General features: G+C 39.7%; 1 protein-coding gene across 1 annotated transcript; it reads left to right on the forward strand.

Annotated features, from left to right (window-relative positions):
• Positions 1-10,122: 10,122 nt before the first annotated feature.
• LOC145034693 (uncharacterized) lies at positions 10,123-13,061 on the forward strand. Its single transcript, XM_078983179.1, has 2 exons — positions 10,123-10,287; positions 10,930-13,061. The coding sequence occupies exon 2, from the start codon at positions 10,963-10,965 to the stop codon at positions 12,832-12,834; it is 1,872 nt and encodes a 623-aa protein (XP_078839305.1). The 5' UTR covers positions 10,123-10,287; positions 10,930-10,962; the 3' UTR covers positions 12,835-13,061.
• Positions 13,062-13,462: the final 401 nt, after the last annotated feature.

Raw genomic sequence — 13,462 nt, forward strand, 5'->3', positions numbered from 1 at the left:
TTTGGCCTACATGAATTAAATGAGAGTTGAAGATCTCATTAATAGGAACTCAACGATGAAAATACAGACGAAAACGGAGTCCGTATGAAGGAGTTACGAATTCTTCGCGGTCATTTAACAGTCTAATCTCCTCCTACCGTGAAATTTAAGATCGGCCGAGAATTAGCCAACAGAGTCTAAATAAAAGTTGTAGATCTTGTTTTTACCTACGCGTGGATATAAAGAAAGTCAAAAATGGAGTTTGTATACGAAAGTTACGAATTTTTGAAAATCAGTTGATTTCCACCCTGTGTGTGATGCCACGTGTCAGCACCAAGCGAAACCTTGGAGCCTACGCAACACCACAACCTGGTGAGAGGCACCATGACGTGGTGATACCCCAGGAAACCTATAAATAGAGGTGTCGGGGGAAGCTCATTCCTTACTTCTTCAATCCCTTCTTTCTCTCTCTAAAACCTCTCTCTAAACCCCTAAAAAGCCTAGGGAATCCCCTAGCACGAGGCGGAAGCCCCGGAGCACCCGGCGGCTCCGAAAAGAAGAGCCTTTGGCTCATAAACTCTGCTTCGGCGGAGCCCGATTTTGAGAAAACCCGTTGTAAGTGAGCTACGCCTAGCCTATCTTTAGTATAGCTTATGATTCAATATAGTAATGTTATTAGGACCTTATAATAAATATTTTGGCTATTATTATGAGTTATATAACTGTCGTTATAATATCTTTTTAACCACCCACGGTACGGGGAATCTGGTTTAAAGGGCCGCATAGGGTTGTTGGGTTTCAGAAGTGCTATACGCCAAAATGGTCCTGCCCTCCGGTGTTTTATGTCTGGCCCCTGTCTGTACATAGTGGGTGGAGAGTATTGTTTAACGCTTATATAATAGTAATAATAGTTAGACTATTAAGTAGTCTCGATGAATATTATACTAAACTCTAGTGGTAATGATACTAGGTCCTGTCAAAGGTGTTGTTTAAAGTAAACGAAGTGTTACCCGAGTACCGAGTCACCACCTTATCAGGCGGGTGCATAGTTACTTTCATCTTAAACATAAAAATGAAGTATTTTATATAACCTACGTTCTATGTGTGCATATTACTTGAATACTTGTTGTTTATGCCGCATGAACGATTTTATATATGTTTCAAATGATTTAAACTGTATACGTATTTTATATCTACAAAATGTGTTGGGTAGAACATGGGTAGATTAAAGATGAGATAAATGATGAGCGATGAGATGAATGATGATCGATGATATATATAAGTGGTAAAATATGGTGAGAAGCGATGAGCTAAAACGATGAGCCAAATGATGACCTAAGCGATGCCCCAAGCGATGGCCCCGTCATCTAGTAGAGTATAGATGACAACCATGGACTATTCTAGACAGTCCAGTAGAACACTAGCAGGCTCGCAACCTGTAGGTGTTGTGAACGATGTGTTCACCGGTGTACTCTAAAAACCCATTGATGTGTATTGCGAGTGGACTCTCGAAAACGATACTGTCAATAAACGAGGTACCTTTGTAATTGTGCTCGAACAACAATATTGGCAGCTACGCCTCACATAGAATGTCTCAATTATAGCAACTGCACCTATGTGATAGAACTAATAGTTGTGCTTGACAACTGTTTCACTGATAACGATGGACTTCGTATCTATTCCTTAGGATAATCCTTAGGAATGAATGAATGAGAAATAGTTGATTCTTATGGTATATCCTTAAGAGTAAAGAAGATAATGGGGATGGGTAATTGGGTTAACTGTTTGATGATTAAACATAATAATTATATTATTGTGGGTTTAAAACCGTATGTACTCACCAGGTTTCCTAACCTGACCCACTCAGTTTATTTATATCACAAGTGTTGATATGAAGTCACATTACATTGAGAGATTAAGGAGATATAAATCACTAGTGATAATGAATATAAGTTCTGTTTATGGTTATGTTTCTATATTGACGATGACATCCTAAATGTTTTAAAATTAATAAAAATACTTTTCTTTGAAAATGATTTGATAATGTATTTATCATGTTTTGTTAGGAACAAATTCCACAACATTTTTATTAAAAGAGGTACTATGACTTTTACAAAGCATAAAAAAAATCGGTCTTTTCTGGCCGTGAAAATGGGGATGTCACGTTGACTTATGGGGTACCTTGGAAGATTGAGAACTTACGAGTATGGGTCTATTATGATAATAGGTGGTGGAGTTATGGTCGTGATCTGAGAGTTGGAGTTTAGTTACCGAGCCGACATTTGCAAGGTGAGTTATCCTCACTATACTAAGGGGTCTAAGGCACCAAGGTCAGCCTACTAGATTTGATATTCTAGAAGTTATTGATATGTTGAGTTGAGTTAGTGATGTATTCCAGTTGATATGCTAGTCGGGTAGATCTGTAGGACTACCTGTGATACTGTATGATTATCTGTATGTGCATTAGTTATGATACATGTTGATATGTTATGTGGGATGGGTTGAGGTGAGACTGCTTCGTGCTATAATCCAACAAACTTGGGAGCATTCCTATTATGGGCTAAGGGAGACTCGTATTGTGGGCTCGATGGCAAGCCAAATGTGAGTTGTGGGCCGGAAGCAATCCAGACTCACACTGTGGGCCCAGGGGGTAATCCAGTCTGTAAAGTTGTGGACCCAATTTATGCTGTTTCACTTTGTTATGTCATGAAGTTGCTGACATGATTATGTGAACTATATGTGTATCGGTATTTTAGGGGAACTCACCAAACTTTCGGGATTACAATTTCAGTTTATTGTTTCAGGTACTTCAGGAGATCGGGGCAAGGCTAAGGCGTGATTGTATAGCTCTTCACTTTTCATGAATTTGTTTTTGGGATACTCTGATATGATACATTTGAAAACAAGTTTGTAATGTTTAATGGATTTGAAATGTTTTTAAAAAAGTTTAAATTGGCTTGAATGTTTATGGGTGTTACAAGTTGGTATAAGAGCCTTGGTTCTAGTGAATTGGAGGAACATTCGTGTGAATCCAATCTCAAATCAGGGAAAGGTTTTCAAAAGATTTTTAAAACAGTTTTCAAACTAAGTGAAGGAGGATGCAAGGTGTACGATCAGCCGGAGCCAGTAAGTAGATCCCAAAATACCATACAACTATTTGATTATGTGATATGTTAGAACAACATGCTAGTACTAGGCTAGGGATCTTCAGGAGTTGCATGATAGAATTTCCTGATTACATGATGCTCGCTAACATAGAGTTTTCCTTATATGAGATTGACAGCATTACTGTAGTTACTTGTGTATGCATCACGGATGTATGTAATCAAGATCTTATAGCCTGAGAATGTTTAATTCGACCTTAGGGTTGGATTGGATATTCGAAAGTCTATAGGGTCCAGCGTTATGTATGGCTAGCCTATGCTAGTACTGCAGGGTTGATGGAAGTTTCATGGATTGGGAGGGAGGGGGGTCTTGATAAGCCATGGAAATCGTAAGACGGTTTAGGATTCATCTAAGAATGAGGGTTGGGCACTAGCTATGTTATGTATATTTTTAGGGTGATGTGGTGATACTTGAGACAACTATGGGTAGGTTTGGAAGGTAGTGTGGGCTCGTACTACTGAAAACACAGGACCCATATGCGTAGCAAGGAATTCACAACCCTTATGGTTTAGTCAGGAGTTGGTCCCCTATTGTTATGTGATTATCTGATATCTGTTGGTGTGTTTTCAGTATGGTGATGACGAGACGATTTGTGACTGCATTCGGGTCGGGATCAGGATTGGGGGACGGAGGCCAGGAGGTGCTGATAGCACCTGAGCCTGTGGTATAGATGGGGATGGATGAGCTAGATGCCAGGATTCGAGAGGTCCTACATGATGCAGTTGCTGCTTTGTTTCGGGTGCAGATACCTGAGATGTTTGGGTCTATTAAGACCACTATGATTGAGTACTTTGACGAGCGTTACGCAACCCTTGCAGAGACGGCTGCCGCTGCAGCTGCATCAGCTATAACAATGGCAAAAGGAGGTGGAGTTGGACGGGGTTTCCAGTATTGGGACTTCAATAACACGAAGCCCCCGACATTTGATGGTATACAAGATGCGATTAGAACTATAAGGTGGTTGTATGATGTGGAGGGATGTTTCTTCACGTGTTCATGCCTTACTGACCAGAAGGTCAGATGTGCCTTGAACCTGCTGAGGTTAGGGGCCAAGGATTGGTGGAGACTGACGACTAGATTATACACTGATGATCAGAGAGCTATTGTTACTTGGGAGCAGTTTAGGGAGATGTTACGTGCTCGCTATGTTCCACGGGTGGAGCGGGAGCGGTTGGCATAGGAGTTTTTGAGTTTGAGATAGGATGGAGAGTTGGTGATGGAGATCACCTGTATGTTCACAAAGAGGGAAATGTTCTGCCCAAAATTTGCTTCCGAGCAGACTCAGATGACTCGTTATCTGAGCATGATCAAGACTGACATCCGTCAATTTGTGTCCACCCAACGATGTGATACTCTGTTGGAGTTGTAGGAGGTCGCTAGGCGACGTGAGTTGGAGATCGAGCTGCAGTTGAGGGAGCAGCATCCGGCCCCGACACAGTCTTATCCGGCGCCGAAGCGGTCTAAGACCGTTGATTCTAGGGCTGGGGGTCAGCAGAGCCGCACATGTGGAAAGTGTGGTTGGAGTCACTCTGAAGTGTGTCGAACGGGTAGCGGGTGCCACAGGTGTGGCAAGGATGGGCATTATGTGAAGGATTGCTGCCAAGGCGCCCCAGTTTTGGGTATGAGGTTATGCTACCACTGTGATCAGGTTGGCCATGTGAAGGCCAACTACCCATTGCTAGCCGCTAAGCCGACGCAGGTTCCAGTGCCAGCTACTTTGAGGATCGCTGATAGGAGGCCTATTAATTCTGAGCCTCCAAAGGCTCAGGGGCGGGCTTTCCAACTTATGATAAAAGAGGCCAGAGCAGCACCAGATGTGGTTGTTGGTATGTCTTTTTCCTTTACCTCGTTTATTATATATGTGTTATGCTTATATGTGGTACCTGCGCTTAGGTACGTTTTTAGTAAACTCCTTGCCTGCTTTGGTTTTATTTGACTCATGGGTGAGTCGGTCTTTCGTTTCTCAGATATTTGGTAGGGGGTTTGGTGTACCAGTTGACGAGCTAGAGTGTCTGTTGCAAGTTTCCATCGCCAACGAACACAAAGTTTCTACTTCTTCGGTATACTGAGGATGTCAGTTGGAGATCTTTTTAGTGGTCTTTCCGATAGATTTGATTCTGATTTCCATGGGGGAAGTATGCGTGATTGTGAGTATGGATTGGCTTAGTCGTTTTGGTAGCATGATAGATTACGAGAGACAAAGAGTGGTAGTTCGAACCCCAAGTGGGGGACAACTGATGGTATATGGCGAGGGAACCAGATTGGGGTCAGGGTTTCTTTCAACCGCCAGAGCTCGACAGTATATTCAGCACGGATGTACAGGTTACTTAGCGTACATGGTGGATACGCGAGTTGGAGACCAGACTTCAGTTTCAAAGGTTCTAGTGGTCAGGGATTTTGCAGACGTGTTTCCGGAGGAGTTGTTAGGGATACCTCCGGATAGGGAGGTCGACTTTCGGATCGACCTGGTGTCGGGTGCGGCTCCTATTTCCAAGACGTCGTACCGTTTGGTGCCACCCAAGATGCAGGAGTTTTCTTTGCAGCTGCAAGAATTATTGGGCAAGCAGTTCATTCGACCTAGCAGTTCTCCATGGGGAGCACCGATCCTCTTCACCAGGAAGAAGGATGGATCATACCGGATGTGCATTAACTATAGGGAGTTGAACAAGTTGATGGTGAATAACCGTTATCCACTCCTGAGGATAGACGATCTATTCGACCAGTAACAAGGTGCATCTTGGTTCTCTAAGATTGAATTAAGATTGGGGTATCATCAGGTCTGGGTTAGAGAGGAGGACGTGGAGAAGACCGAGTTTCGGACGCGTTATGGGCACTACAAGTTCGTGGTGATGCCGTTTGGGCTCACCAACGCGTCAACAGTCTTCATGGACCTGATGAATTGGGTCTGCAGACCGATGCTTGATCGCTTGGTCATCGTGTTCATATATGATATCTTGGTGTATTCCAAGACCCGAGAGAAGCACGAGGAGCACCTCGGGAGTTATTGGAGGTTTTGAGACGGGAACGACTGTATGCCAAGTTCTTGAAGTGCGATTTTTGGTTACGAGAGGTCCAGTTCCTTGAGCATCTCGTTAACCAGGATGGGATTTTGGTCGATTCGACCAAGATCGAGGCAGTTATGCAGTGGGAGGTGTCGAGGTCTCCTTCAGACATCAAGAGTTTTCTAGGATTGGCGGGGTATTACCGGAGATTTATTCGAGACTTCACCAAGATTACAGTACCCCTCACTCGTCTAACGAGGAATGGGGTGGATTTCTAGTGGGGCCCCAAGCAGCACAAGGCATTCGAGACCCTTCGTCAGCGGTTGTGTGAGGCTCCAGTTTTTACACCCCCGGAGGGAGTTGAGGATTTCATGGTGTTTTGCAATGCCTCCATCACAGGTTTAAGGGCAGTCCTCATGCAGAGGGGACGGGTTATAGCTTATGCATCGCGACAGTTGAAGCCGCATGAGACGAGATATCCTACACATGATCTGGAACTGGGAGCGATGGTTTTCGCTCTCAAGATTTGGAGACATTACCTATATGGGTTCCGATGTACCATATACATGGATCACAAGAGTTTGAGACACATCATGGATCAGCCGAACCTGAATATGAGACAACGCAGGTGGTTAGATGTAGTCAAGGACTACGATTGTAAGATCCTTTACCACCCTGGTAAAGCGAATGTGGTTGCGAATGCGTTGAGCCGCAAGTCCTTGACTATTGAGAGTCGAATGGTGGAGGATGGTAGTTGGGTTGGGAATGGGTCCAAAACAGTCACAGATGCATACCAATTGAATTTTTAAGCAAAATATGAATGACTAAAGATATGGAAAGAATTTACCAAATAATTCTTGGAGCCTTGCAATTATGGTGAGAACCTCCTCTTCATCCTCCCCAAGCTATCTGTGAAGTATTTTTGGAGCCGGAGATTCATTTTCCAGGCATAAAAAATAAGTTTAAAACCATTTAGGACATTAAAAAAATTGAAATTTACCAAAGACTAAAAAGTTTTAAAAGAAAGGAAACAAATAACCCCGGGTTGCCTCCCGGTTAGCTGCCATTGTTTTAAGTCGTTGGCTTGACTTGGCCCCTGAATGTGCTTTGTTCTAAGTAGGTGGGCCTTTACAACACATTAACCTTCTCGCCACTTCCTTCAATTGAAAACTTATCTTCTACCTGACTTTTTTTTGAAAGCACCTGCTCACAAAATGCTTGACATAAACAATTAGTAACACCGTGTCCCCAACAATGGTGCCAATTTGTTAAGTGTGTCAAACCCAACAAATAAAGGGGTACAAAATGACTCATTAAACACTACTATTATGCACTAATAATGTAGTACAAGGTAAGTATGGTCGATCCACAGAGACACGGGACAAGTGTTTATACCTTTTTGCGTAAGGTACAAAAATGGTCACAGAATGGCGGGAATTTATAAGCAATGATTTAAACTATAGAATAAATTAATAAGTAAAAGATTGATTTAATGAATTAGATTCAAGATTTGTAAGGATTCCAACTCCATGCAAGACAAATTAGCAATGTGATTCCAATGATGAAATGATATTTTTTCAATTCTATCTAAATTGGTACATGAAAATGCTAACAAGATCTAGCACTTCCCATTCACCACATTGATTAACCAAAATAAGCTCTTTGATTAATCATAACCTTACCAATCTAATCTAAACAAGCTCTTAGAATTAGGTTGAAAGATTGCATTAAACTTTATGTGAATGTTCCTAACAACACTCAATACTCCTCATAAGCTCGGGAGCATAAGAATGTGTGAATAAGATTTACACTAAATTCATTCAATAGAAATCAGTTTAGTGCTTGTTACGACTTCCAATTTACAAAACAATTACGGATTTTGCAATTAGATAACTTGAATGATCTAACCCTAATTCAAATGGCCAATAAGAATCACAATTAGAATCAAACATTCGATTGAAACAAAATCAAATTCACTAGATAGAAAATTGAAAGAAAACATCAAGTTATATTATTGAAATCACAACTAGAAGTCAAGACATAAAGTTGGAGAATCTAGGGTTCTAGCCACTCATGACTAGAACAAGATCACAAATCTAGAAAATGAAATTAAAGTTCTTACAAAATGAAATCAAATGTTCCCAAGTGTTAATCAACTTCAAAATCCTCAAGAAATTCTCCTTCCCCACTCCAAAAGTCGACCCCTCTTAAGTAAAAAGTCGATTCCCCCTTTTAAGATGGTGAAAAACTGTTTTAAAACCCACGTTTACGTTTACACGGCCCGCGTAAATTAACATTGTCATTTACACGACCTGCGTAAACGTAAAAATATACTACGCAGAAATCTACGTTTACACGGCCCGCGTAAACGCAAGGCTTGCATTTACACGGTCGTGTAAATCTCTGTAAAACCAAAATCTTCATTTCTTTGATATCTTGCTCATCGGTGCTCCGCAAGTCCTGAAATTTTGTCCGCAACTTTTATTTACCTCCTCCAATAATATCCTACCTCCAAAAGTCCCTGAAATATCACAAAAGTATTTGAATGAAATTGCCTAATGAAAAATCCCTAAAAACATGCAAAATGCATGAGTTTAAGCCTAAATGCAATGTACTTCTATGAAATAAAGCTACAAAATTGGTACATGAAATGCATCTAACAAGTACGCCCAACGTACTGGCCTAAATCCAAGTTATTGCCTAAAAGTCTTAACCACTTAATAACATCCAATACTCAAATTAACATCATATTAAGGCCTTAAACCACAAAGTCGAAGACTTTAAGCCTTTGCATGGCTAAAAACAACCCAAAGTCCAAATCCATCATTTAAACTCCATTAATAAGAACAACAACCTTGCATGGTTGAGCTAAACCCATCAAGCTATGATTTTAATGTATAGGGGACCTCAGAAAAGCCAAGATCTATCATCCCAAGCTTATGGGGTAGCCTATACTCCCAAGCATGGCTTAAAGGATGGAAAAATACACAAATAAAGCCTTAAACTAGATCTATCATCTGGAACCATCAAGTTAGGGCTATATACCTCAAATAGCTTGAAAAGTTAATGAAGATTTTGGATATTCAAGCTCCAATTCCACCAAATCTTCACCTCCTTCAAAGGATCCAAAAACACCACAAAATCACAACAATGGCTCACAAACACTCAAATGAGGACTAAGGTTTCGTTCTTAAGGTTTGGAGAAGTGGTGGTTGATCATAAGAAGCTCCCAAAGCAACATAAGTTTATTAAATAGGACACAAACCCTAAAAATTAGGGTTTTATCCTGATGATCGTACGCCCAACATACTCCCAAATACGCCTAGCACGTGTATGCCTCCACGTCCAACCATCTAGCCAGTACGCCAAACATACTCATAGAGTACGCCCAACATACTCGACTAGGTACCAAAATAAAAAGAATTTACAACTAAGTGTAACGCTCGATTTCCAATGTATTTATTTTATTTGTTGATTGCTTCTGCACAAAGAGGACAAATTCAAATTATAATAGATTGTTGTTATATTATGTTTGATTAGAAAAAAGGAATTATATTAGACGTAATGAATCATTTTTATTTTTTATATTATGTTTGATCGGAAAAAATGTAGTTAACCTTAAATTTATGTGTGGCCCTTGCATGATGATCATATCCACCACCTTAATAATAAATAAAATTCATATGCAAAATCATTTTTCCAACAATAAAAAAAAATGTCGGTGTAAGCACATGAAAGCTGGTAAAGCCTTTAACACCGACTAATAATAGAAAGTTATCAAATCTATTTTTTTTTTCTGTTAAAAATTAAATTAAATTAAATTTTGATTTTTACAAAATTTAGTAAAATATAAAAAGTTATATGAAATGATTACTTTTTTTTTTTTCATTCACTTTTTCTTTTCCCTCCAAACTTGAGGACGCATTTTTAGCCAAGGCTAAGCTTTAACTTAAGGCACGGAGTTGCGGCCAAAACCTAACAACCCTAAACCCCTTCTTTTACATCTTTCTGCGCCTCTCCCTCTCAAGATTTCAATTCGGTCGCCCCCTCTCCTTCATCTCATCTGCTCTTCATACCCTAATTCGATATTTTCTGCGCCGCAGCTTCATCTCCTTCACTCCATCATCTCGTCGTCTATCAGGTAATGAAAACCTTTTTTCCCGATAGAAATTTTAACAAAAATCATGTTATTGTTTGAATGTTCCTATTACAACTCATCTGCTACGTGCTAATTGTTCACGCGTGCTTTACAAACAACAATATCGCTAACAACAATGTATCGAATGCTTATGAACTTCGCACATAACCCATGGAGCGTGTTAGTTGTTACGATGTGTAATTGGAAAGTTTTACTTTAAGGTCTTAGAAGGTGCTGAAAGAACCCTTGGAAAATAAGTAAAGTAAATCTTCTACCGGTTTCTTTGTTGTAAATTGCACGTACTTTTTATCAATAACTTACTTGAGATTTTGATTGCTTTGGGCGTTAACTGAAGTCGACGACTAGACTTTTGGTTATTTGGGTTTTGTGAACAGGGACAAATGTCACTAATCAAATCTCAATATGGGAAGTGTTTTCATATTTTGGTTTAGTACCGGTTTAGTTTTGTGCTTTCTTTTCCCTTTGGAACAGGAAAATTACGTGTTTTTGTGTTTGTTGTATTTCTTGTGTAAATGTAATCCTTCCTGTTTGATAGATCCTTAATTCAATGAATATGCTATTGTAATTTGTTAAACTTATATCTTTAGACTCACATCGTTTTTTTCTTATGTAATTCTAATGTAGCTTGGAGCTGTGGATGCTTGATTTGCTGTAATCATGACAGCCCAAACAAGCATTCTCTACATCACCTACTCAAATGAGCTTCTAAATGGAGAATCAATCTTTGTTTCCTCAAATTGCTATCCAGTCAAGGCTTCACGTTTTGAACCTGCTGGCCATTCATTTCATGATGCTGCACTTAAGCTCCGTGGCTGTTTCATGGAAGAAAACACAGATGATAATGATGATAACCAGAATTCATCCAAAGACAAAGAACATGATTACATGCAATCATCAGATTCATACAGCAGCAAAGGCAAAAAGAAATCTGGTGATGGACCCAACAAGCAAGATCATTATGCATTATTGGGTTTAGGTCACTTAAGGTATCTAGCAACCGATGATCAAATCAGGAAAAGCTACAGGGAAACTGCTTTAAAGCATCACCCTGACAAACAAGCTGCACTTCTTCTTGTTGAAGAAACCGAATCTGCTAAACAAGCAAAAAAAGATGAAATCGAGAATCGTTTCAAAGCAATTCAAGAAGCATATGAAGTGTTAATCGATCCAGTAAAGAGAAGAATATATGACTCAACAGATGAGTTTGATGATGAAATTCCTTCCGATTGTGCCCCTCAAGATTTCTTCAAGGTGTTTGGACCTGCTTTTTTGAGGAACGGAAGGTGGTCTGTTGTGCAGCCGATCCCTTTCTTGGGAGACGAAAATACCCCTCTTAAAGACGTTGATTTGTTCTATGATTTTTGGTATGGATTCAAAAGCTGGAGGGAATTCCCACATGCGGATGAACATGATCTTGATCAAGCAGAATCACGCGATGAGAAAAGATGGATGGAAAGGCAGAATGCAAAGCTTTCAGAAAAGGCTAGAAAAGAAGAATATGTAAGAATACGCGCCCTTGTTGACAACGCGTATAAACGAGACCCAAGAGTTTTAAAAAGAAAAGAATTGATGAAAGCCGAAAAACAAAAGAAAAAAGAAGCCAAATTTATGGCAAAGAAGCTACAAGAAGAGGAAGCGATTCGAATCGCAGAAGAAGAGAAACGTAAGAAAGAAGAAGCCGAAAAGGAAGCTGCTGAAGCTGCATCACAACAAAAGAAAATCAAAGAAAAAGAAAAGAAATTGTTGCGTAAAGAAAGAACCCGTCTTCGAACCCTTTCCAACAATGTGGTGAGTCAGCGTTTGCTTAATATTACAAACGATGACGTGGAAAATCTCTGCATGTCGCTCGATATTTTGAAATTAAAAGATTTATGCGACAATCTGGAGACAAAAGAAGGGAGTTCACAAGCTGAAGTTTTAAAAGACGCGATTAGCAACACTGATGTTTCTGATAAAGATTATATCCCAAAGAATGTCCCGAATGGGTCTGTGAAGGTGAATGGAAATGCTCCCAAAAATAATATTCCTAAACCTTGGGGGAAGGAAGAGATTGAGCTGTTGAGGAAAGGGATTGCAAAGTATCCGAAAGGAACTTCTAGAAGGTGGGAGGTGATATCTGAATACATTGGGACAAATCGAAGTGTAGATGAGATTCTGAAAGCAACTAAAACAGTTCTTCTTCAAAAACCCGATGCTACAAAAGCATTTGATTCTTTTCTTGAAAAGAGGAAACCGGGACCTGTGATTTCTTCTCCTTTGTCAACTAAGGAGGAAAGTGAGGGGGTGTCTTTGAAAAATGGTAGTGAAAAGGCGGATGAAGTTGTTGTTGAAAATGGTGTTGCAAATGGGGAGGAAGATGTGTGGTCAAGTGTTCAAGTGACAGCATTGATTCAAGCTGTGAAGACGTTTCCGAAAGAAGGAAGTCAAAGGTGGGAGCGGATTGCGGCTGCTGTTCCGGGAAAGACGGTTAATGATTGCAAAAAGCAGTTTACTTTGCTTAAGGAGAAATTCAGGAACAAGAAAAAGTAGTAATGTTTTTCGTGGTCTTCTATCGATTTTGACAGGTATGGGAAAACATATTTATTAGAAGAGGTATAATTAATGATTTTTTTTTACTACTATCAAGTTGTCTTCATGTGGCTCCTATGTGTATGCTAGGTGAAGCAGAAGAATTTATATTTTCTTTTCTTTTTTATTATATTTTTATTGCAAGGTTGGACGGATATATTTGAAGTATGTGGCCATTTTTTTGCTAATGTCGAATGCATCAGTAGAAATTGTTTTGGTTATTTACTGTCATGCTGTTTCTGCTCTTTATTCTTTCAAATGCATGTTTATGTTTTGTTTGTTGGTTATTTAGGAATTGCGTTTTAAAAAACATGAGCTTATATGAAAAATTGCCTTTCATATCTTGTTATTTAAATGTATTTGTTTTCAATTACTGGCTTGCATTTTCTCTGTATGCAAGAGGTCATTGATGAAAGCAATCTCCTGCTCCCAGCTAGAAATTGCTTACGCATCCTACACAATCATGGGGCTCCATTATTATGATACTTGGGTATTGTTGTTTGCTTGTTTATTTTTATTGATATATTTTTTTTTATGAAACTTGTTATCTGTGATCATGAGAGTTATTTTTCTTTCTAATATAAATATC

This window comes from Lactuca saligna, chromosome 3 (assembly GCF_052625555.1).
Source record: "Lactuca saligna cultivar CGN05327 chromosome 3, ASM5262555v1, whole genome shotgun sequence".
NCBI classification, from domain to species: domain Eukaryota; kingdom Viridiplantae; phylum Streptophyta; class Magnoliopsida; order Asterales; family Asteraceae; genus Lactuca; species Lactuca saligna.

Bases quoted from the DNA above. Each gene is read 5' to 3' on its own strand.
- LOC145034693 (XM_078983179.1), top strand. From the start codon at position 10,963: ATGACAGCCCAAACAAGCATTCTCTACATCACCTACTCAAATGAGCTT.